We start from the raw sequence: 24,110 nt of genomic DNA, 5'->3' as shown, positions 1-24,110 counted from the left end.
CTTTGACGTTTTCTTAATGTTGAGAATCCACTTTACATCTGTTTGCTTTGTTTCTGTAGGCTTTTCTTCCTGCACATCAGTTCTTCCATAAACACTGTTGAATTTCCAAATTCTGTTAGCACTGCTGAAGCCACGTGCATTCTGCTTTCAAGCATAAGGCTCACAATTTTTGGGAGTTAAAAGAGATTTAAATTATTTTACTTACTTTGTTAGAATTTTTCTTGGATGAGAATAATGCTTTACATTTTTCTTTTTAACTGCTTAGCCAAGCAACATCAATGCTTTTTCATCATTTGGCCAAGGCCTCAGGTTACCAGCCCAGGTTAAGAAGCCTTACTTAAATTTTATCAACACAGCAGATAAAGAAAGGAAGCATTAATGGATTGGCTCAGTCAAAAATTGAGAAAACTGAGAAATCGAAGCAAGAAGATGAGAGAGAAATGAAACAACACACATTAGGGATAAAGAACAAAAATTATAAATAATGCAGTACAGATCTCTCATCAACTAAATTATAAAAGCAGAGGCTCTTAAGCCGATCATGAAGCAGTGATTAATGTCAGAACTCACTGACTGTTTTCTCCTTCGTCCCCACCAAGGATGAGTGCTGACAGCTCAAAATTACCTACTTGTGTTTTGGACACTGCTGTTTCAAACCCCAATCACGTATAATGTGATAGGATACTCACAAGTTAATAAAAAGCTAACATTGCTTTTTGTGTACAGTAATAACCTTAACATTTACATTGGATTTGATTTTTCCTAAAATAGTTGCAATAATTTTGATTTTACTCCAAAAATAGACTGTTCAATTCGAGATTTAAATATTTTATCAATCAACTGTAGGGCCAAGGAATGGACTTAAGGGCTCCTGCATTGGGGAGCAAACAGGATATCCCAATCAAACGTGCTGGCACACTGTAGCCCTAATTCCACCCTGAGCTATGCAAATTAGCAGAGCTGTCCTGATGCACACCCTCTATTTTCCTGGCCACATCATTACCCAACTTGCTATCACGGTGCGAAAAATTAACACCTTGTTATTAATCACTTCTAATGGACCATTTTGGTGAACATTATTCATTGTTCCTAAACAATGTGTTTTGGAAAGAAATAAATCTGACCATAATCCAAATAGAATCCAAAAAAAAAATTCCAAGTCAAAGGTAGCAAACGACACTTTTGGGGCATTAATGCAGTCATCTAAAGGCAGAAAATGAACTTGTTTGAGCCATGATCTGTTTTCAAAGATTTTGAATACCTACCAAAAAAATTAACAGCCTCAAGTCTGTACCACGACTCTCATTTATTATCCTTAAAATGCCTTGAATCCTGTGTTCTTTTCCCTAGTGTGCTCTCTTCAGTAAAAGTAGATGATATCCTGAAGTTTTTAATATTAATCTTTTCTATTTTACCTGACATCTGGAGCTCTTTTCCACCTTTTCTCTGATTTCCAACTCAGCTTTTACAAATTAAGGGCCTCTTACGTTTCTTCCCTAAGACATGTGGCAGCAGCTCTGGCACAGATGGTAAATAATTCAACTTCATCCAAATTGAGACCTCCTCCCCCATTTAGAATAATTTTGGCATCAGCACAGAGACTTTTCCTGGGCTGGTAGTCATTAAAATTCATTTTGGCCAGCTATCAGTGACCAGCCCTCCTCCTGGCCCCTGGAATTTACCCGACAAACAGATGTCCTATATGCTCTAGTTCATTTGTGCTTTCACAGTATAATTTGTAACACACGCGTAGACACACACACAGCAGCTATCTTCATGCCTCCACAGCGAAGTGTACAAAATGCCCTCACACACTTTTACTTGTTTTATATGTACAACCAAAAAACACACCTAACGGGCTGTAACCATTCAAATCAAACTGTACAGACGTGCAACTGTTTATTCTGAATCTAAACCAGATCAGATTCCTTGTGAAATTTCTGCATATTCTTCAAGTTCCTGATACAGGAAATGATATAATGATAGTATTCTGCTCATAGATCCCATAATTACATATACAAAACTGTGAAAAACAAAATGAGCAAAATTAAAAAGACCAAATGCAGTGAGTGAAGTAAACAAGTCTGTAATCAAAATAAATTTTAATAATCTGTGAACATTCACAGAACGAAATGCCGAAGCCTCTATGTATATGCCATAGTAACAATTCTAGAAATGGAATGGAAGCATTTTGCAGCAGATGGCTGATGGCTTTGAGTCATGTTGTGTATTTCTCCAACTCCTCTGACGCTGCTTGGAAACTGAGCCAACATTGGTTACTGGACAGAATACCTCATTTTAATGAGACCCTCCATTCAGGTGAGAGGGAAAAGAGGTGCTGCATTACTGTGTCCCAAGCAAGCCCATTTTCCTCAAGAATGAAACCATAACTGAATTCAGAGATAAAAGGGAACTGCAGATGCTGGAGAATCCGAGGTAACAAAGCATGGAGCTGTATGAACACAGCAGGCCGAGCAGCATCTTAGAAGCACAAAAGCTGACGTTTCAGGCCTAGACCCTTCATCTAGACCCTCTGATGAAAGGCCTAGGCCCGAAACGTCAGCTTTAGTGCTCCTAAGATGCTGCTCGGCCTGCCGTGTTCATCCAGCTCCACGCTTTGTTATCCCATATCTGAATTTATTACTTTATGACTGCAATATCATGAAACAGCTTTTTAAATTTTAAAATACTTCAAGTTGTCTTAAGTTTTTGAGCAATTGTTAGCAAGCTCTACAATATAGCAATTTATCTTGCATTATTTTGCAGACATGGCTATGTAAGAAGAAATGAGATATACCATTGATAAAAGGATTTCATTAGGATAAACTGAGAAACTATTTTCTATGGTCATAGATACTGGTATAAGGAGCAATAATCTTAAAAAAATTAGAACTAGACTATTACTGGGAGCAAGATCAGGAAGTATGTCTACATGTAAACCATACTGAAAATCAGGAACTCTCTTCCCAAAAAAACTTTATGCTAAATCTCCTGAAAATTCCCAGTCAAATTTGTGTTTGCTAAGTTCATCAAAAGATATTTAGCAAGATCAAACTAAACAGATCTGAAAAATTTAGTAGTAAAGAAATTCAATTTTGGTGAAAAACAGTCCTGTTGAAAGCTTTTCATCTTGAAATTTATCAGGACAGATCAGAGAAGGCCAAAGGGTGCTTTGTTCCAAAAAGTTACATTATTTAAAATATTCTTTATATTTGAAGAATGGGTACAATTGTCTCCTCATACAATCTCGGTGGCAACACCTTAACCAGCATCAATATGCAAAGCAATCAACACCCTTTCAACACACAGCATATACTCTTGTTCCTCGAGAGTTGGTACTCTTGTTTCCAATCTGATGAGTGCGAGATGAAAAGTTTTGACAGTACAAATCTGTTTTCAGGAGCACTGATAAAATGGAAGGACAGACTTGTGTGATTGAATGATCTGCTTCCTGTTTTCATATATTTAGCAAGAGTGGAATTCTACCCATCAAGTGGTTCTACTCAATTTCAGGAGTTAGATGCTCACATCAGGGACTTGGGAAAATTTTAAGATGACACTAATGCAACATGAGGGGACTACACTATTACAATTGCAATGAGATAATAAAGCTCAGTCAGTGTGCTTGCTCAGGTGGATGCACAAGATTCCATGGCCTTATTTTAAACAACAGTAGAGTTCTCCCTGGTCTCCTGGCCAAAGTTTATCCCTCAATACCAAAAACAGATGATTTGATCATTATGACATTGCTCTTTATGGCAGCATGTTAATTTGCTACCACATTTACATGTAACAGTGACTACAGTTTTTGTTTTGGAACATCTGTGGTTGTGAAAAACATCATTTATTCATTCATTGGACATGGGTGCCACTGGTTGGATCATTGTTTATTGCCTATTCCTATTGCCCTGAAGAAAGCCGAGGTGAACTGCCTTTTTGAACCACAGCAGTCCATCTGGTGCAGACCTGCAGTGTTGTTGTGAATGGAGTTCCAGGATACTAATCCAATAAATGAGAGGTTCTCCTTCAAGGGTGCTCCACATTCTAAATTATTAACTTGAAATTTTGAAATATTATAACAAGCGCACGTTGATGTAATATCCAGTAATGATTAGGTCAACATACTTGGGCACATTAAAAGAGGGTTTTGTGGTATTGTTGCAATGTCCCTATCTCTGGGCCAAGAAGTCCAACTTCAATTCCTAAGATGCGATGGCCACAGAGTTATGTCAATAACACATCCAAACATTGCTTTAATAAAAAAAAGGACTCCTACATGTTAAAGATTCATGTTTTACTTAACTACCTCAAGTAGGAGCATTATCCTCCATGTAAATGTATCCTTTTTATGCCAATATCTCTACCTAAATTTTGTTTATTTTCCAAACACCACAAATGCTTCCTCAACTATCCAATTCATTTTCGAGGTTTATAAGTGAATTTCCTACCCCCAGAAACAAAAGTAGTCATCTAGAAATTGTGCAGAAATGGAACAGCAATTAAACTACATATACAAGTCTTATTTTTTAAACACTTGTTCATGGCATGTCAGTGTTACTGGCAAAAACCATCATGTATTGTCCATTCTTAATAGACTGCAAGAAGGGCAGTGACCAGCTTCTGAAAGCACATCAATCATTCACTTTTTAATTTTGACATTTCCCTCTAATTTTCTTCCTTCAATCATTACAGAAGTTGTACAATTTCACACATTTGAATAACCTATGTTTTGCTATCCTTCAAACTGTTTCTTCTACCATTCTAACTGAAACACAGCTCATACATACAAGGACTTGGCCACTTGGATTCTGAATTGGCTTGCCCAAAGAAGGCAGAGGGAGGTGATGGAAGGGTGTTTATCAGGCTGGAGGTCCGTGACTAGTGGTGTTCCACGGGGATCTATATTGGGATCTCTGCTGTTTGTGATATACATAAATGACTTGGATGAAAATGTACACGGGTGGGTTAGTAAATTTGCAGACGATACAAAGATCGGTCAAGTCATGGATACCATAGGAGGTTGTGAAAGGATACAGCGGGATATAGACAGAGAATCGGAAGATGAAATTCAATCTCGGTTGTGAAGTGCTGCACTTTGGAGAGATCATACGTAACGGAAAAGTATACAGTTAATGGCAAGACCCTGAACAATACTAACGTACAGAGGGATCTTGAGGTTCAAGTCCATAGCTCCCTGGAAGTGGCCACGCAAGTAGACAGGGTGGTAAAGAAAGTGCATTGCATGCTTGCCTTTATTGGTCAGGCAATGGAGTACAAGAGTCAGGATGTCGAGTTGCAGCTTTAGAAGACCAGTTCAGCTACACTTGCAGTTCAATTCTGTACACCACATTACAGGATGCATGTGTAGGCTTTGGAGAGGGTGGAAAAGAAGTTTACCAGGATGTTGCCTGGATTAGAGGGTATGAGCTATTAAGAGAGGCAAGAAAAACTTGGGTATTTTCTCTGGAGCAGAAGGGGTGAAGGGGAGACTTGACAGAAGACTATACAATTATGAGATGCATAGATAGCATGACGGTCAGAACATTTCCCCCCTCAACTTGAAACGTCTAATACTAGGGGGTATGAATGTAAGGCCCCAAGGGAGGGACCGGGTTTTGGGGGGGGGGGGGGGGGGGCGCGGGTGGCAGACCAAGTGAGAGTGTGAGAGCGTGTGTGCGCGAGACAGACAAAGGAGATGTGAGGCACAAGTTTTTTTTTTTACAAAGAAAACAGTGGTATGAGCCTGGAACATGCTACCAGCATGGCCGTGGTGGCAGATACGATAGGGGAGTTTAGGGGAATTTTAGATAAGCATGAGTATTGCAAGGAATGGAGGCATACAGAAGGGGTTAGTTTAATTTGGTGTCATGTTCGGCATAACATCATGGGCCGATGGGCTTGTTCCTGTTCTGCATTGTTTTATGTTCTTATGTACTCCAACTCTATTTCGTCTTCCATTGCTCATTTTTTAGCTCTCTTACCTAACGAAAAAACCTCTTCAGCTATTATCAATACCAATCCATGAGCAGCTAAACGTAATGGTGCAGCCAAAAACAACAGCATCTGCCAATTTGAGACTTCAATGATATAAGAATTCCACTGTTGGACCACCTCAGCAAAATCTGTAATTTTCCCACAAATTTATTAGGAGCTCTGGTGCTACTTTAACGCATCTGCATTTATCTCATCAAAATACCAAGACCTTTTAAGAAATGGATGCATTTTATACTCCAATGCCAGTCATGTGTGACATAAAATAGTCATTGAATACTCTGGCCTAATGATATAGCTACAGAATCAACACCCTACTCTATACTAATCAACAGCTTAATTACTATAAACCATCAGGTCATGTCTGATGACCAGCAGTCAATTTTTAAAAAATCCTTGCAATACTACTCATTTTACTAGCACACACAAAGTGAATTGGAATGCAGTACAAATTAACACAAAATTGTAGTAAATCATAAAAAAAAAGTATGCTCTTTCCAAAGTAAGAAATATTGAAGTTAGAACCTAATAATAAGTATACTTTAATGCTGGACAGTAAATAGTCATGCTGTAAACACTACGGCCACAAACTCACCCATTATAAACACTTGAACTAGGACTGCGGTCACGCTCTCTGTCGTGATCCCGTTCCCTGTCCCGATCTCGTTCTCTCTCCCTTGTGCGCTCTCGTTCTCGATCACGATCTCTGTCCCTCTCTCTCCGTGGATAATAATCCCAATGTGGTTGCTGTTGCTGTGATGGTGGCTTGTTGTTGTTATCAATTAAAGTACTCCAGGAAGATGAAACTGGGATATTGGGATACGTCAGATTAGCATAATCTGAAGGGTAGAGGTGTGAAATAAGAAATATAGTGCAATATTACTATTTTCCACTGCCTATCAAACAATAAGTGACATATTTGACAATGGTAAATTTATTCACCCAATGTCTGCATTGGTGGTGCAACCATCAAAAAAGTTAAAAACGTGCTTATTTCACTCTGCAGATTTTGAATTGCCAGGTTGATTCGTAATTGTTTATAATCTCAGTAGCTCGTAAACTTAAATTTCTAAATTAAAAGTGTGGAATTCTTCTGCTTCAGACTTTAATTCTTTTTGAAGACTAACCTAGAATTACAATGGATATTCAGTCTAACCTGTCTGAGCTGGTAGTTAAGCTCCATTCAAACCTCTTACTCATCTAAACCCAACAGTGCCATCTTCTCCATATTTGTCTTGATTTTTCCTTCAATGCACTTACATTACCTACTTCAACAAGTCCATGTGATCACGCGTTCTACATGTCTCTACAGGCTGCCACTCTGTATAGGTGATTTTCAATGATCATTTGGAAACCAAGTCATGCTATTTTTGTTTCCTAATTATTCTAAATTTCAGTGCAAAAGCCTGTACAAATTTTGAGTGGAAGTACAAAGAAAAGCTTGCGTCATATGTCCACTCTTGCCTGCTAAGTTTGGAGCAACAAATCAAACCACAGTGCTAACCCACATATTGTAAGTGAAGATCATGTTTGTGAAAGTTCAATTATAAACTAATGCCCTGAAGGGAAAGGAAACTGCCACCTCCATCTGTTCGTATTTATATGCTTCACCTCTGAAATAGCCTGGAAAACCACTGAAAAAAAGGTCAGCTAAACTAGCCTTCACGTTCACAGGCAAATAGTGAATAGGAGTAGACAACAGATATAGCAGTGCCATCAACACCCACATTCAGGAAACAATTTTAAAATAGACATGCAATAACAGTCATTAAGCAAAACATGTAGAGGATCCTAAAAACAAACAGCCAGTTTACTCTGTTCTGATGAAAGTAGTGCTAATTTTTTTTATTTTATGTTTCACAACAGACATCATAATTAACCATTAATAAAAGGTGAAACTAACAACAAATAACAGTGTAAAATTTTGGATCAATCAATTCAATAGATCTTCTAAGCCACCAGTCCTTAAATGACATCAAGGCCATTTAGCACTGAAATTAAAGAAAAATACTTCTATGAAAAACTTTCTGGGCTAAATTAAGAGAGATATAGAAAGATGTCACACTTGCATTCATTCTAATTTGCATAAGAAAACTATCCAAACAAAATGTTTGGAATATTCAAAGTATTTCCTTCCACTAACTCATTGTTTACAAGGCAAAATAACAGGCAACACTTACCAGCGCTTGCGTAACCAAATGGAGCAGTAGTACGGTTGTTGTATGTTGAAGGTCCACTAGAAATCACAAGACAAAAAATTGTTTTAATGACTGAAGTGTCATATATGCGACAAGAAAATACAGATACAACTGAACATGCAAAACAGCAGGAGATTAATCACCACATAAAATGGCATCCTTACAAAAAGTACAGGCATAGGAACTCTGTAGCAGGATCAGACGAACAAATGTCTCACCTAGAGTGTGATCAAAATCCTCTTTTGTAAATGGCTGTACGAAACATAAGTAGTATTAACTTAGTCTCTGATGGTCACAACCTAAAGCACATTTCCCACAAGTTGGCCTAAGTTATTAAACTGAAAATTTCTTCAGGAGATACAGTTGTCAACATTGTACCAATGAATATGCTTAGGCATGAGTCAGTACATATTTTAAGTTACACATAATAACCATTACTATGACACAGTCAAGGGAGTCTCAGAGGAGGAAAAAGTTACTGATCAACTCTCTCAGGATTCAGAGTGACTGGTGAAATACAGTTGTCCGCATGTTATGTTGAAAGATGGTGACATTATTTCTTTGTAGCTTGCATTTGACTGTGTAGACTTGATATCAAAGCATTTAAACAGTAATTTTGAGACAAGTAAAATTCTTACCCAAAGTCACAACATGGAATAGACATTTGGGATGTTCAACCAGTCTTGGGTGTGCTGGCTGTTGGCAAGAACAACTCAGCTCGTACCACTTTCACTGTAGTTCTATAGATTCTATCTTGTTCAATTCCTTTTTAGAAGGCACAAACGAATCAACCTACTTTACATTACAGATTCTAACTACTGCTGCTTTTTAGAAACACGAGGAAACTTTTTATTATCTCTTTTGTCAGACAACTTACTGTGGGTATTTGACTCAATCGAATGCGTTTCTCTTCCTTGTTAGCACCCTATCCAGCATTTCTCTCTCTTGGCTTACCGTCAGCTTTTTGTTTATCTATCCCTTTTCGCTCTTCCAAACACTGCCTTCATGTATTCTATTCACGAGTTCACCGAGCTCCCTGACCACGTCATCAGCATAAATAATGCCTTTTCCCATCTACTTTCTCTCCTTATGAAGGCACAGCTAACTCAAAACTTTAAGTATGTTTTTTGATCTACAGATGTTGCCTGACATGCCAAGTTTCAGATTTCCAGCATCCGTAATTCTTAGTTTTTGTCCAGAACCCTAATGATTTTGAACAGCTTTGTCAAACTCCTTCCCAAACACCTCCAAGTAGAAAAACCCCAATTCCACCAATCTATTCACTTAAATGACATGGTCTTGCTCCTTGGAACATTAACATTTTCCAATCCATCTCTAAAGTCTGCATGTTCTTTCCAGAATGCAGTGCCCACAAAAGTACAAAATACTCTAGTTGGGGTAAACCAGTATTCTAGATGAGGTCATTGTAACTTCTTTACTTTTGTACTCTATGCTGCTACTTCAAAACCTCAGGGTCCTTTATTTCTTATTAGCCATTTTCAATAGCCTGTGCACATTTACACCCTCCTTACCCATTTTCAACTCTAATCCTCTTTCCTGCCAAAACCTATCACTTCAGATTTCCCTTCATTGAATTTCATCTATCACATGTCCATTCTTTCTACCAGTCTATTTCCTCTTGAAGTCTCTCACTATCCTCCTCTCAATTCACAATGTTTCAAGTTTTATACCATCTGAAGAAACTGAAATTACATGTTGTATACCTAAAGACTAGAACATTAACATATCAAGAAAAGCATGACCTCTGAAGAATGCTGATGAATGGTGGAGCAGGCTGGATGGGCTAAACGGTCTACTCTGGTTCCCATTTTTTTTTTAAAAAATGAACTTTACCGTACATCTTTCTCCAATCCTAAAGTAAACCATCGACTATTATTCTGTTTTCTGCCATTCAGCCAATCCTGCGGCCGTGCTGCTGCTGCTTTTTATTCCACTGGCTTCAATTTTGCTTCAATTTTGAAATCATGTGGCACTTTCCCACAGACTGTTATTGATCCTGTATACCACATCAACAGCACAACACTTATAAAAAAGCCCATGGTAGCTATTGTCCATTTCTGTGGTATAAATGCTAGGCAATCCTAATGCAAACAAAGTCCCAAGCTTTATCCTATCTGTTTCCTACATGCCACTTTTTGCCACTGAGTTGTATGCAACAGGGTGCCACTGAAATCATTTCAAATAATGCAATCAATATCACAGTAAAATAAAATGTGTAAATAAGTAATGAGTGAACCACGAAATGGGGAAAAAAAAAGTACTAGAATTAGTTATTAGCAGTTAATTGTGTTAATGTTCTGGAGATGGGAACGGTTTTATAAAATTCAAACCACTTACCATAGCAAAGTCATAATCTGTTTCTTTAAAAGAAATTCTGCCAATTTTTGCTCTTCCTAAAGGCAGCTTGGTGTACTTCAACAACCTCTGGTCACTATCTGATACTGCAACTATGCTTTGACATCCACAACTATGCTCTTCCAGAAAGTGTCCTATTATCATCAAGATGGGGAACCCTGGATTATATTCTCTTTCCTGTACTCAGAGTACTGAGCCCTGACATCTCAACTAAGATCAACCAACTCAGCAAAGTTCACACACCAAATGTGAAGCATTCCTGTTGTGTATAACTGGATTAACTCATTATTGGGGCGGCAAGCAAGATTCTACCTTACGAGCTCATTGATGTTACCCAGTATTTCAATCTCCATCATTAGTTGTTTAATGAAAAGGACATCTGGCATTTATATCATGTTTTTCACTCTCAACATAGCCAATGAAGTACTTTTGCAGTCTAAACACTATTGCAACACAGGAAGACAAAAATTTGAAAGAAGTTTCTTCGAAAGAAAAAAAAAGGAAAAGAGTCCTTTTTAAATACACCTTTTTGTAAATACCTGCAATTAAAAAATTGGGCTGGTAAGTTAAAGCAAATTCAATTTTAGGGACAATCGGATTATAATAAGTAAGTTTTAGGTGTGTAACCGGCAAAGGTTCCTTACGAGAGCAGTATTTTTCTAGACCATTTGATGGGACTGGCTTTAATTTAGAAGTCAAGGTGCAGTTGGATTTAGAAACCCACGCAGTGAAGAATTGGCAGGTTACCTTGCTCACTACCTAACAGGTTGGCAAAATGCCACCTCCTCATTGAATACTTCCATATATCCTTCCGGTAGCACATTTAATGTAGGTAAACTCATCCAAGAAATTCAAGTTTTAAACAGGTGGGCCATTAATCTATTGTTCTATAAATACACTGTTAAATCAGATTCACATTTAACAGAGTCTATACTCCAGCAGTAGCCAACATATGTGGGTGGCACATGCATGAAAAGCAGCAAACATACTAGATGAGTGAAGTTTTTATTTTAGTTTCTACTGAAAGATAAAAAGGATTCACCATGGTCAAGCATCCATAAGCAGGAATGCAAGGTAAATTTCTTCATGAATGGCTAAGCCATTTTGACATTAATTATAGTAAATAATTATGTTTAAAGTGAATTAAATTTAAATTCTTTCCATTTAATTTGTTTCGCTGTTTCGTTAACTTCTGTGCATGGGAATCAAGTATCCAGTTTTTCTCTAGCTTTTAAAAATCAACTTCTTTGGGTTATTTCTGCTAACAAAGGACAGACTGTTTGTGCAACAATGTGGGTAGCAAGGGTGCAGCTAGGTGTGATGGGGTTTGAAACATCACTCCACCTTAATCTGAAGCAAATACCTAGCTGGGTGGCAAAGGCCTCATATATTCACTTACCAGAACTGTCCAACGTAGACTCAAGATCATAAGCATTTGACCCAGAAGTGGACGTTTTCCAACTAAGCCAACTCTCACTTCCAAGTCAGTAACCAGCAAGCACAAATTTAGCATTACCAGACGAATGAATGAAGTAGTTCTGTAAACTCTATTTTTGTGCCAAGACTTGGGACATGAAATACGCTATTACAAACAGCAATCGAAATCCATAAAACAACAGATAAATAGACATTTAAGGAAAAATATACAACATATAGCTATAGGACAAGAACAATCAATAACTCTTTCAGAGAGTTGATATAGGTATGATAAGCTGAATGGTTATTTCCTGTGTTACATAATGCTTTAAATTATTCTGCTAAAAGAACAGAGAGAAGTATACGTAAACACATGAGAATCATTTGGCCAGTTATCACCGAAAAGAGAATCTAACATGCCCCACAAGGAAGATAGGAATAGTATTTGGATCAGAGAATGTGTCAGTGCATTGGCCATGAAGAAAATATCACAAGCAAGAGGTGGAATTCATATTAGTTATCCAATGGTCCCCGAATCAGTTCAAAAGGATAAATTTTGCTGATAAAACAAAGATTACTGCAGAGAAGACAGGGACATAAAAATAGTGAAGATTAAGATTAAAGATTAAGCCTGTGGGAAAACAATGGTAAATGGACTTCTGTGCAGGTACGGTCAAGGTTCAAGGAAATTTAGAGATTCATGTACACACATCACTAAAAAGTAGCAGTCAGGTATGAAATAATCAAAAAGGCTCATGAAATGTTAGTCTTTATAGCTACAGGGTTAAAACGTGAAAGAAAAGGAGGAAGCATTGATTCAACTGTACAAGGCCCTAACTTGAACAAATCTAGAGTACCACAGAGTGTTCTGGGCACTGTACCTTAAAAATAATGGAAAGCGGATAAGGGTACACAAGTTTCAAATCAGAGCCATGCCATTTGGTGGCATAACGAAACAATGTTGTGCAAAGTGAACAGAGAAGTAGAAGTTGCTCCCACAAAATGCAGCAGATGCTAGCTCAATTTATGATTGCAGACCAGAGACTGATAAATTTTTAGCCAAGGACAAGGATAGAGTTAGGATACAGATCAGCCATGATCTCACCTGAATGGGCCTGACAAGTTGAATGGTTTACTCCTGTTCCTACGAGAAAAGGTTTGCACTTTAGGGCATTTTACCATTTGGCAGATGGAGTGTAATGTGGAAAAACATGAACTTGACTACTTTTGCAAAAAGACTGAAAAAACTGTATAGTATTTAAATGAAGACAGACTGCAGAATTCAGTAGTACAGAGGGGTCTGGGTGCCCTGGTACATGCAACACAAACTTAATATACAAGGTACATAAAGTGATTAGAAAGGCAAATTAAATGTTATCTATTGCAATGGAAATCACAGAACTATAGAATTGCTGCAGTGTGGAAGCAGGCCATACAGCTCATCGAATCCACACCAACCCTACATTTCACTCAGACCCACTCCCCAACCCTATCCCTGCAATCCTACATTTTCCAATGGCTAACCCATCTAGCCTACACATCCCTGTACACTATGGGCAATTTAGCATAGCCAATCCACCTAACTTCTGTGGTCTGTGGGAGGAAACCAGAGCACCTGGTGGAACCCCACGCAGACACAGACAGAAGGTGCAAACTCCAGACAGCTGCCCCAGGGCGGAATCGAACCCGGGTCCCTATCACTGACAGGCAGCAGTGCTAACCACTGAGCCATTGTGCTGCCCCATGAAAGATAAAATATGGATGTTTTACTGCATTATACAGAGCTTTGGTGATTACTGAGTGTCATTTTGGAGCTCTTATTTAAGATGACATAAATGCATTTAAAAAATTTCACTTGGCTTGATGGAGGATTATCTTGTGAAGAAAGGTTGGACAAGCTGAGTCCCTTTTCTCTGGAGTAAACAAGAAGTGACCTTATTAACACATGAATGATCTAAAGGAGTCTCGACAAAATGAGTGTCAAAAGGATATTTCCCAACCCTACAGCATCAGTTTTTGCTGTTTGCTGTTCAGGGCAAGCAGCAAATTAGCAGGGGACGTAGTTTAAAAATAAGGGTTCTCTCGTTTGGGATGGGAATAAGGAGAACTGCACTCTCTCCCTCACCTCCCCCCCACCCCTAGAGTGCCATCAATCACTTTAATATTTTGTAATTGAATCCCTACAGCATGGAAACAGGCCATTTGGCCCAACAAGTCCACACCATTCGCTGAAGAGCATCCCATGCAGACCCATTCCCCTAATTTCCCATGTCTAACCCACCTAATCTAAACATCCCTGGGTACCACAGGCAATTTAGTATGGCCAATCCACCTACCCTGCACATCTTTGGTCTGTGGGACGAAACACACACAGACACGGGGAGAATGTGCAAACTCCACAGAGACAACAGTCACCCAAGGCTGGGAGTGAAAATGGGTCCTGTGAGGCTGCAATACTAACCACTGAGCTACTATGCCATCCTACAAATCTGTGACTTCTCCCCATAAAGTTTGGAGGAACTGGGGTCATTGACTGACTAAGGGAGTCAGTCAATCTGTTGCCACCTTATTAGTCAAGAATCTAAGGTTATCAAGGGTAAATGAGTACATAGAGTCGAGGGCATAATCAAATCAGCCACGGTTTTACAGAATGACAAAACAGGGGTCCTAATTCACATGTTCTATTTTGTTTGTAACAGAATCAAATAGAAAGACAAAAAAAATCTTGATCACAATCTTGGAAATGTGTGATTAAGCAGACAAAGAGATGTTTTCCCACACAGGTAGTTGGGGTAGGAGCAGAGGAGATAAAAGAGAGTGGAGAAAAAGTCCAGGTGGAACGAAAACAGGGGATCATAAATATAAGGTGGTCACTAATAAATTCAACATGGAACACAGGAGAAATTTATTCACTTAAAGGAGTTTAGAATATGGAACTCACCACATCAAGCAAATTTCAGGGGTGCATTTAAAGGAAATCCAGATAAATTTACGAAATGCAAAAAGATTAAAAAGATACAGAGCGAAGTGGAAGTCTCCGTGGAATACGCCGATTAGGCCTAATGACCGATTTCTGTGCTTTGTATTCTATGAAACATGTATGAACTTCAGAGAATTCTGCACTCCAAAAGAAAATGCTAATTTGCTACTTATCCTGAACAGCAAAATAAGTATAGGTGATGTTGTGGGGTTGGGGAACTGTCAAATATTGTGCCACTTATGTTAAACTTAATGCCTTTGTGTTAGTAAAAATAAATTTAATTAGTGGAGCCTTTTTACACAATAGCGTCAGAATGACTTGCAGCAGCGTTTCTAGGGATTGTGTCAACGGAACAGGGGCAGTTTTAATTCAGGGTAGGCCTGTTTCAGGTCTTACAACAGGATAAAGGCTTAAATGAACCAACAGTCCTTTCACTTAAGCAATATGGATTTGTCCAGCTCAACGAGTTGGACTGCAAGACAGTTTTCTCTGCAAGTCGCAATCTAAAAATTGGGTAGTTTCAAACTCAGCTCTTGTGGAAAATGCTGGAAAAACTCAGCATGTCAGGTAGAATCTGTGCAGAGACTCTGTTCCAAAGAAGAGTCATATTGGACTCGAAATGTTAACTCCGTTTCTCTCTCCACAGATGCCACCAGACCTGCAGAGTTTCTCCAGAGTTTTCCGTTTTTATTTGATTTTTCCCACCATCTACAGTATTTTGCATTCATATAAGAGTTCAACTCTTGTGGATAGAGGTCCATTGTACAGGGTACAGGCTGTTGTTTCTGAGGCCACAAACAAGACCTCAGGATATCCAGGAGGAGGGTGCACAGTTAGCGGTCATGGTGTTCATTGGTACAACAATATTGGTGAAATACAGGATGAAGTTCTATAAGCAAAACATGGGGAATTAGGGAGTAAGTAAAAAGTAGGACCTTAAAAGTAATGATCTCAGGATTACTATATGAGTCACATTCTAAACAAAATAAATAGCAGGATATATAAAATGGATATGTGACTGACAAGATGGTGCGAGGGGCAGCATTTCAGAATCCTGGGGCAGTGGAATAGATCTCGGAGGTGGTCAGAACAGTAAAAACTGGACAGGTTACCCCTGGGCAGGACTAGGTAAAGTAGTCAGGGAGTCTTTAAACTAAAATGGCAGGGGATGGGAACCTATGCAAGGAGTCAATGGAAGGGGAAATCAAGGACAACAACAAATGGCAGAAAAGGGGAATAATAAACTAGGAAGAGAAATCAAGGAGCAGGATCAAGCAAGGGCATATTGAAAAATAATGTGAATGGGACAAGTAATATTAGAAAGACAAGCCATAACACTTTATTGTGAATGTTCCATGCATTACAGTACAAAGTGGATGAATTAATTATAGAAATAAAAGAAGAAAAAAATGTGGAACCTGTACGGGTAAAGCTGAGAAATACTAAGGGTAACAAAGAACACTCTGCTGGGAATTTTAGAATAGAGGGGATGTTGTATTGACGTTAAACAGAAAAATAGTGACACTAGCAATAAAAGAAGATCTGTAATTATGGATGTGAGTTTGCTCGCTGAGCTGGAAGGTTAGTTTTCAGACTTTTCGTCATCATTCTAGGTAACATCAACATTGAGCCTCCGACGAAGCGCTGGTGTTATGTCCCGCTTTCTATTTATCTGGTTAGGTTTCCTTAGGTTGGTGATGTCATTTCCTGCATTGGTGATGTCATTTCCTGTTCTTTTTCCTCAGGGGATGGTAGATGGGCTCCAAATCAATGTGTTTGTTGATGCAGTTCCGGTCGGAATGCCATGCTTCTAAGAATTCTCGTGCACGTCTCTGTTTGGCTTGTCCTAGGATGGATGTATTGTCCCAATCAAAGTGGTGTCCTTCCTTATCTGTATGTAAGGATACGAGTGATAGTGGGTCATGTCGATTAGTTGCTAGTTGATGTTCATGTATCCTGGTGGCTAGCTTCCTGCCAGTTTGTCCAATGTAGTGTTTGTCACAGTTCTTGCAAGGTATTTTGTAGATGACGTTCGTTTTATTTGTTGTCTGTATAGGGTCTTTTAAGTTCATTAGCTGCTGTTTTAGTGTGTTGGTGGGTTTGTGGGCTACCCTGATGCCAAGGGGTCCGAACAGTCTGGCAGTCATTTCGGAAATGTCTTTGATGTAGGGGAGAGTGGTTATGGTTTCTGGGCCCGTTTTGTCTGTTTGTTTGGGTTTATTGCTGAGAAATCGGCGGACTGTGTTCATTGGGTACCCATTCTTTTTGAATACGCTGTATAGGTGATTTTCTTCTGCTGTTCGTAGTTCCTCTGTGCTGCAGTGTGTGGTGGCTGGTTGGAATAATGTTCTAATGCAGCTTTGTTTGTGGGTGTTGGGATGGTTGCTCCTGTAGTTCAGTATTTGGTCCGTATGTGTTGTTTTCCTGTAGACGCTGGTTTGAAGTTCCCCATTGGCTGTTCGCTCTACTGTGACATCTAGGAATGGCAGTTTGTTGTTGTTTTCCTCCTCTTTTGTGAATGTTATGCCAGTAAAGGGTATTATTGCTGGTCTCGAAGGTTTCCTCTAATTTGTTTTGTTTAGTGATGACAAAGGTGTCATCCACGTAGCGGACCCAAAGTTTGGGTTGGGTGATTGGCAGAGCTGTTTGTTCGAGTCTCTGAATTACTGCCTCCGCTAAGAACCCCTGATATCGGAGATCCCATGGGTGTAATTATCAGTGGCATTGTTCTGCCTATAGATTGGATAAGTTAAATAAGCAACAATACCCTAGAGTAGAAACTCCCTGGGAGTGCAAACAGGATCTTTTTCGGGTCAATACATCGAGGAACCAACTACAGAATGAATCATCCTACACTGGGTGTTGTGTAATCAAAATTAATTACATGCAAGGCACCTCAGTGATATGAAGTGTGTGTTAGCTATAATAGATTGGGGAACATTACTTAAAGTGATGATGGTGGAAAAGCAATGAGAAACATTGTGTATGGGTGATGTGCAACAATCATTCATTCCTGTCTGAAGAAAAAGTGAAAGAGGAAAGTTGCTCAAACCATGCTCACAATGGAAATTAGATCTAGCACTAGATTGAAGGAAAATTCATATAAATTGGCCAGAACAAAACATGAGACATGAAGAGTGACAGCAGTTCAGAATTCAGCAAAAGGCACCAAAAGGAAAATGAAGTACAAGAGTAAGCTTGCAGGGAACATAAAAAAATGACTGCAAGAGTTTCTATGGGCATGTAAAGAGAAATGGATTAGTGAAGACATATACAGGTCCCTAACAGTCAGAAACAGGGAATTTTAATGGGGCATGAAGAAATGGCTGACTAACTAAGTATATATTCTGGTTCCATGTTCACGATAGTGGACGCGAATTATATACTAGAAATGTCAGGGAACACAGGGTTTAGTAAGATGGAGGAATTGAAGGAAATCGGTATTGGTAGGGAAGTGGTGTTGGGGAAATTGATTGGTTTGAAGGCCACTAAATCCCCTGGCCCTATAATCTACATCCCAGACTCCTTGAGGAAGTGGCCCCAGAAATAGTGCATGCATTGGTGGTTATCTTCTAAGATCCTGTACACTTTGCACTGTTCCTACAGATTGGAGGGTAACTAATCTAACCCCTTCGATTAAGTAGGGAGACACCGAAAGAAATGAGGAATTATAGACCAGTCAGCCTGACATTTATAATGGGGAAAAATGCTACAGTCCGTTATAAAAGAATTGAAAGCTGATCATTTGGACAATAGTGGAGCATCGGACTGAAAATGGATTTACGAGAAAGGGAAATCATATTTGACAAATTTATTGAAATTCTTTGGGGATGTAACCCATAGAGATGATGAGGGAGTCAGTGGATGTGGTTCATTTGGACTTTGAGAAGGTTTTTAGAAGTTCTGCTGAAGAGAGTAGTATGCAAAATTAAAGCATGTTGGAGTGGGGGTACCACACTGAGATGGTTAAAAAATTGGTTGACAAAGGAAAAAAAGAATAAGAATAAACAGGTCTTTTTCCAAATGGTTTGTCCAATGAAAAAGGAGTCCCACATGGACTGGTTCTCAGATCCCAAATATTCACACAATACATTCATGTTTTGGTTGAGGCAATTAACACAATATCTTCAAATTTCCAGATGACACAAAGCTGAATGGGAGGATGAACTGTGGGGAGGGTGCTGAGATATTTCACTGTGATCTGGACAAGCTGAGTGGGCAAATAGATGGTAGATGCAGGATATTATGGATAAATAAATGTGAGGTTATACACACGGAAGTAAAAACAGGAAGGCAGATTATTATTTGAATGGCTGTAAATGGAGGAAAGGAAACTTGCAACATGCCCTGGGTTTCCCACTGCACCAGTTGCTGAAGGTAAGCATGCAGGTACAGCAGGCAATCAAGATGGTAAATGGTATGCTGGCCTTCATAGTGAGAGGATTTAAGTAGAAGAGCTGGGATGGCTTGCTGCAAGTGTACAGGGCCTTTGAGAGACTACATAGCTGGAATACTGTGCAGTTCTGGTCTTCTTTGAGGAAGAGTGTTCTTGCTATAGAGGGAATGCTATGAAGGCTTACCAGGCTGATTCCTGGAATGGCAGCATCGACATAGGAGGAGATATTGAAATGGTTAGGATTATATTCACTGGAGTTCAGAAGAAAGAAGAGGAATCCAATGGAAACCTATAAAATCCTCCGCTATTTTCCAATTGTTCAGCAATTATTTCTTTTATAACGGACTTTAGCATTTTTCCCACTACCAATGTCAGGGCTAGACAGGATAGATGCAGAGGAGTCCAGAAATAGGGTACACAATCTAAAAGGATACATGGTAAACCATTTAGAACTGAGATGAGGAGAAATTTCCTCAAACAGAGGGTGGCAAGCCAATGGAATTCATTATCATAGAAAGCAGTTGAAGCCAACATTGTATGATTTCAAGGAGCAGTTAGATACAGTACATAGAACTAAAGGAAAGAAAGGATATGGGGACAGCGGGATGGGGGAAGAGGGGTAGAAAACAGGGACAGGCCACCGAGTTGAGCGATCAGTGACAATCATAATGAATGGCCGAGCAGGCTCGGAGTGCAGAATGCCTGCTCCTGCCCCATATTCTATACTTCTATGACATAAAACCAGGCGAGTGTGTTTTTTCCCCCCCTGTGCAACTTTTGGGTAACTTGCAAGAACATAAACCCCCAAAATGCATTTTGACAGAACTTGATATTGATGTTGTATGGTGTTCAAGCGCGGTTTTTACTTTTTTTAAATTAGTTAAAACTGCTTGCAAAACTGTCAGCCAACAGGTTTGAAATATGCTCAATATATAGACGGTGAGAAAAATATTTTATTCTAATCAGCAGAAAAAAGTTATCAACAATAGTTTGTATGCTGTAAAATTCTCTAATTGGTCATAAGGCCGATGCTACATAATTACGATCTTAGCAGCAATTTGGAATGCCTGTTTTAAAAAAAACCTGCTGACTGCATAGCGACATGTTCTGATGTTAAAAAACTATATTCAACAAAGGAGACATTTATTGGAAATCTGCCTCAGACATATCACTGTAAATTTTACATGAACAAACACAGAACTCAGCAGCTTTTACAAGAGATACTCAACACTTCTGCATTACACTACGTGCATTGAAGAAATTTGATCTAAAGCTGTCCCCCCCTTGAAGGAAAGGAAATTTGCTCAGTGGGATCAGTTGAAGTTTATACTTGAACTCAGATTGTCTGGAAAAAATGTCAATTGTAATTTTCCTAACCGAAAGGTTTAGTGGTTTCAATCTTTAGAAAAATACAAGTTTAAGATTAGTTTGTTTACATAACCAATTCACGTAATGTCTTCTGTCCTGAATCACAGGATTACAGTGTGTAGTGTTTTCAGAACTGTGACATTTAATCTTATATAAATATCTGGGATGAAGAAAATGCTGGAATGTGTAACAAAAACGTCAAATTAAAATAGACTTAGAAAATGATTTCATGAGACACTTAGTGAGATGCTTGAAGTCATTATGGAAATTATGCCACATTATATTGAAAATATACAGCGACAAGGCTAAAATTATATCCAGGGAACAGAAAATTAACCAAATTGATGCTTTCTGCACTGGCAACACATGATAGTGGTGCATCTGTGACCCTTTCACTTTCCATTTGCACAGTGGCATCATTTAAAGATGCCTGATGAAACCAAGTTAGAGCATGGTATTGCAGGCTTGCAGTGCAGGCCGATATTTATGAAAAAGAATAGTGAAACAAAGCATATCAAAGCAGTGCAATCCTTAATGTGGAGGGAAAGAAGCACCCAAGCTGTCAATCAAATAAGAGATTCTGACTGTTATCATGTTACTGTTTGTGGAGACTTGTTGTATGAAATATGACTGCTGCTTTTCTGACATTATAACAAAAAAATTTCAAAAGTAGGTAATTGACTTTAAACTGTATAGAATGACCAGCAGTCCTGAAAGGAATGATATAAATGCAAGTCTTTGTCTCCTAATGGAAATAAAATAAAACTTAAAGACAACTTGCACTTCTGTGATTTTTAATGATCTTGAGTGAAAAATTAGTGCAATTGACTCTTAGGATGTCGAATTTAGTTTGAGTGAGCCTACAGATGATTGGGCTAATGTGAAAAATAAGAATGTCTATCTAAAATCATGAATGATATTAGTTTTTAGTGGCAGTACGGTGCAGAGTTCAGCAGGACGGTACAGGCTTCCATGTTATTAAGGAACCAAGTCAGTGTATAAGTTTAATGGGGGAAGTAGTAGTGAGAGATTTGACCATCAGACATCCCTACACATCTCCATCAAAAGGAACAAAAGAGAATTGTGGAGGTTTCAAACTAACTTTGAAGTAGGGTGGCACTAGCAAGGAGAAAAAAAATGTGCACAGAGAACTGGGACAGCCAAAACGTCTATTAGGTTTATCATGCAGATACGTAAGCACGCAGTATGATAAGGTAAGTTGCTGAGCTGCAGCTGTGAATAGCAACAAGAAAATATGATGTGGCATTAATTTTGTTTTAAGACAGCACACATAAGCTAGCATTCTTGAACTTAGTCTTAGGAAACAAAAATGAGCAAGTGAGGGGATATCAATGGGAGAACATTTGGGAGGTTGAGATTATAACTCAGTTGGACCAAGACAAACCAAGAATATTTGTCTAAAAAAAAATGCAAAGGCCGATTGCACTTCAGGTTGTGCATGGGATGTGGGCTTTGCTGGCTGGACCAGTACTTACTGCCTACCTGTAATTGATCACAAGGAAACTGACTGTCAACCACATTGCTGAGAGTTTGGAATCATGCAGGCCTGACAAGCTAAGGAAAGCAGTTTCAGTCCCTGAAGCATATTAGTGAACCAGATGTGTTTTTTTACAAGCCAACAATGGGAAGGCAGTGACCTAGGTGATACTCTTGCTAGACTATTAATCCAGAAACTCAGCTCTCATGTTCTCCATACCTAGGTTCAAATCCCACAATAACAGATGGCGGAATTTGAATTCAACAAAGAAGAAAAGAAATATGTAATTAAGAATCTATTTGCTGACTTACAGAAAAACCATCTGGCTCATTAATCCCCTTCATGGAGAGAAATCTGTCATCCTCACCTGGTCTGGCCTACATGTGACTCCAGAGCCATAACAACATGGCTGACTCTCAAGTGCCCTGTGAAATGGCCTAGCAGGGCAGCTAGGCACAGGCAATAAACGTTGGGCAGCCAACAACATCCGTGTCCTACCAGTGAATTTAAAAATAAAAATTAACAGTCTTTTAATTCCAGATTTTATTGCACTCAAATTTCATCATCTGCCATGTTGGGATCTGAACCCAATGTCCTCAAAACATTAGAGATAACAAGGTATAGAACTGGATGAACACAGCAAGCCATGCAGCATCATAGGAGCAGCTCCTCTGATGCTGCTTGGCCTGCTGTTTATTCAGCTCTACACCTTGTTATCTCAGATTCTCCAGCATCAGAGTTCCTACTATCTCCTCAAAACATTAGCCTGGGTTTCTGGGTTAACACAGTCTAGCGACTTTAAAATTATGCCACCACTGTCCCAATGAAGCACTTGATAAATGTGCCAATCAACAGATTTGACTGTAACAGGAGACAAAGCATAATTTTCATTTTTAAAACTGGACAATGATTTGTAATGAGGCTCCACAGGTGCTGGTGTTCAGACCACTGTTGTTCTTGATATATTCACAACCTGGACCTATTGGCACAGTCTGAGGATAATACAAAGCTCAGAAGTAATGTTAACCACAAAGAGTATTGTACAACTTCAAACCCAGGCACATGTTTTGAGGACAACCATTCAAATCCCATCATGGCAGACAATGAAATGTGAATACAATAAAATCTGGATTAATTTAGAGATCAAACAGTGTAAAGCAAAATGAGTCAACGATAGTGAGTGTGGGGGGCGGGGGTCGGAAACCAAAAGCCACAGTTTGCAGTAGACAGTAAATGACTGAAGGGGTAATGGCGCAAGAAAAAAAGATGTGGTCTAAGCAAATACATGAGTTGAAAAGGAAATCATCAATAGATGCTAGGTTAAAAAAAAAAGACCATGACCTCTGCTCCTATAACCAGTGAATGTAATTTTTCTTTATTGATTCATGGGATGAGGCTATCACTGGCTAGGCAGCATTTACTGGCCATCCCTAATTGCCCAGGGGGCAGTTCAGAGTCAACCACTTTGCTGTGGAGTCTGGAGTCACATACAGGCCAGACCAGGTAAGGATGGCAATTTCCTTCCCTAAAGGATATTAGGGAATCTTGAGTCCAAAGCGCTAAAAGCCATGAAGTACATAATCAAAAAATAAAGTGCTGCTCCTGAAGCTTCCATTGAGCTTCATTATACTATTTTAGGAAGACTACTATGTCGAAAGAGTGCAGAGAATAAAATGATAAGTAACCAGAAACTTGATGCCTCTACTGTGGACTATATGGATGTGTGTGCAAAATGATCATCCTATCTAATGGTTTACAATAACCTGCCCATGACCCATGACTAGTGCCAGGCTGCCTGGCCTGTGGATTCTTGGTTTATCTCCCTCAAACACAGTGAACTGCATCATAACATTCACAAAGCCTCCAGCCCCCTCACACTATTTCAAT

At 39.0% G+C, this 24,110-nt stretch overlaps 1 protein-coding gene across 4 annotated transcripts in view; it reads right to left on the bottom strand.

Annotated features, from left to right (window-relative positions):
- fip1l1a (FIP1 like 1a (S. cerevisiae)) overlaps positions 1–24,110 on the bottom strand; it is a 102,508-nt gene that overhangs the window by 24,465 nt on the left and 53,933 nt on the right. For 3 of the 4 annotated variants that reach the window (XM_059647815.1, XM_048526105.2, XM_048526233.1), the window contains 2 exons: positions 8,172–8,227; positions 6,587–6,830 (listed from right to left, as the gene is read on the bottom strand). In XM_059647815.1, the coding sequence (XP_059503798.1) occupies positions 6,587–6,830; positions 8,172–8,227 (300 nt within the window). The remainder of the gene's footprint in view (positions 1–6,586; positions 6,831–8,171; positions 8,228–24,110) is intronic. The other variant, XM_048526181.2, reaches the window with a different exon arrangement.

Source organism: Stegostoma tigrinum, chromosome 1 (genome assembly GCF_030684315.1).
Source record: "Stegostoma tigrinum isolate sSteTig4 chromosome 1, sSteTig4.hap1, whole genome shotgun sequence".
Classification (NCBI taxonomy): Eukaryota; Metazoa; Chordata; class Chondrichthyes; order Orectolobiformes; family Stegostomatidae; genus Stegostoma; species Stegostoma tigrinum.
Note: the sequence above shows the minus strand (reverse complement) of the source record. Positions and strands in the feature narration are given on the sequence as shown.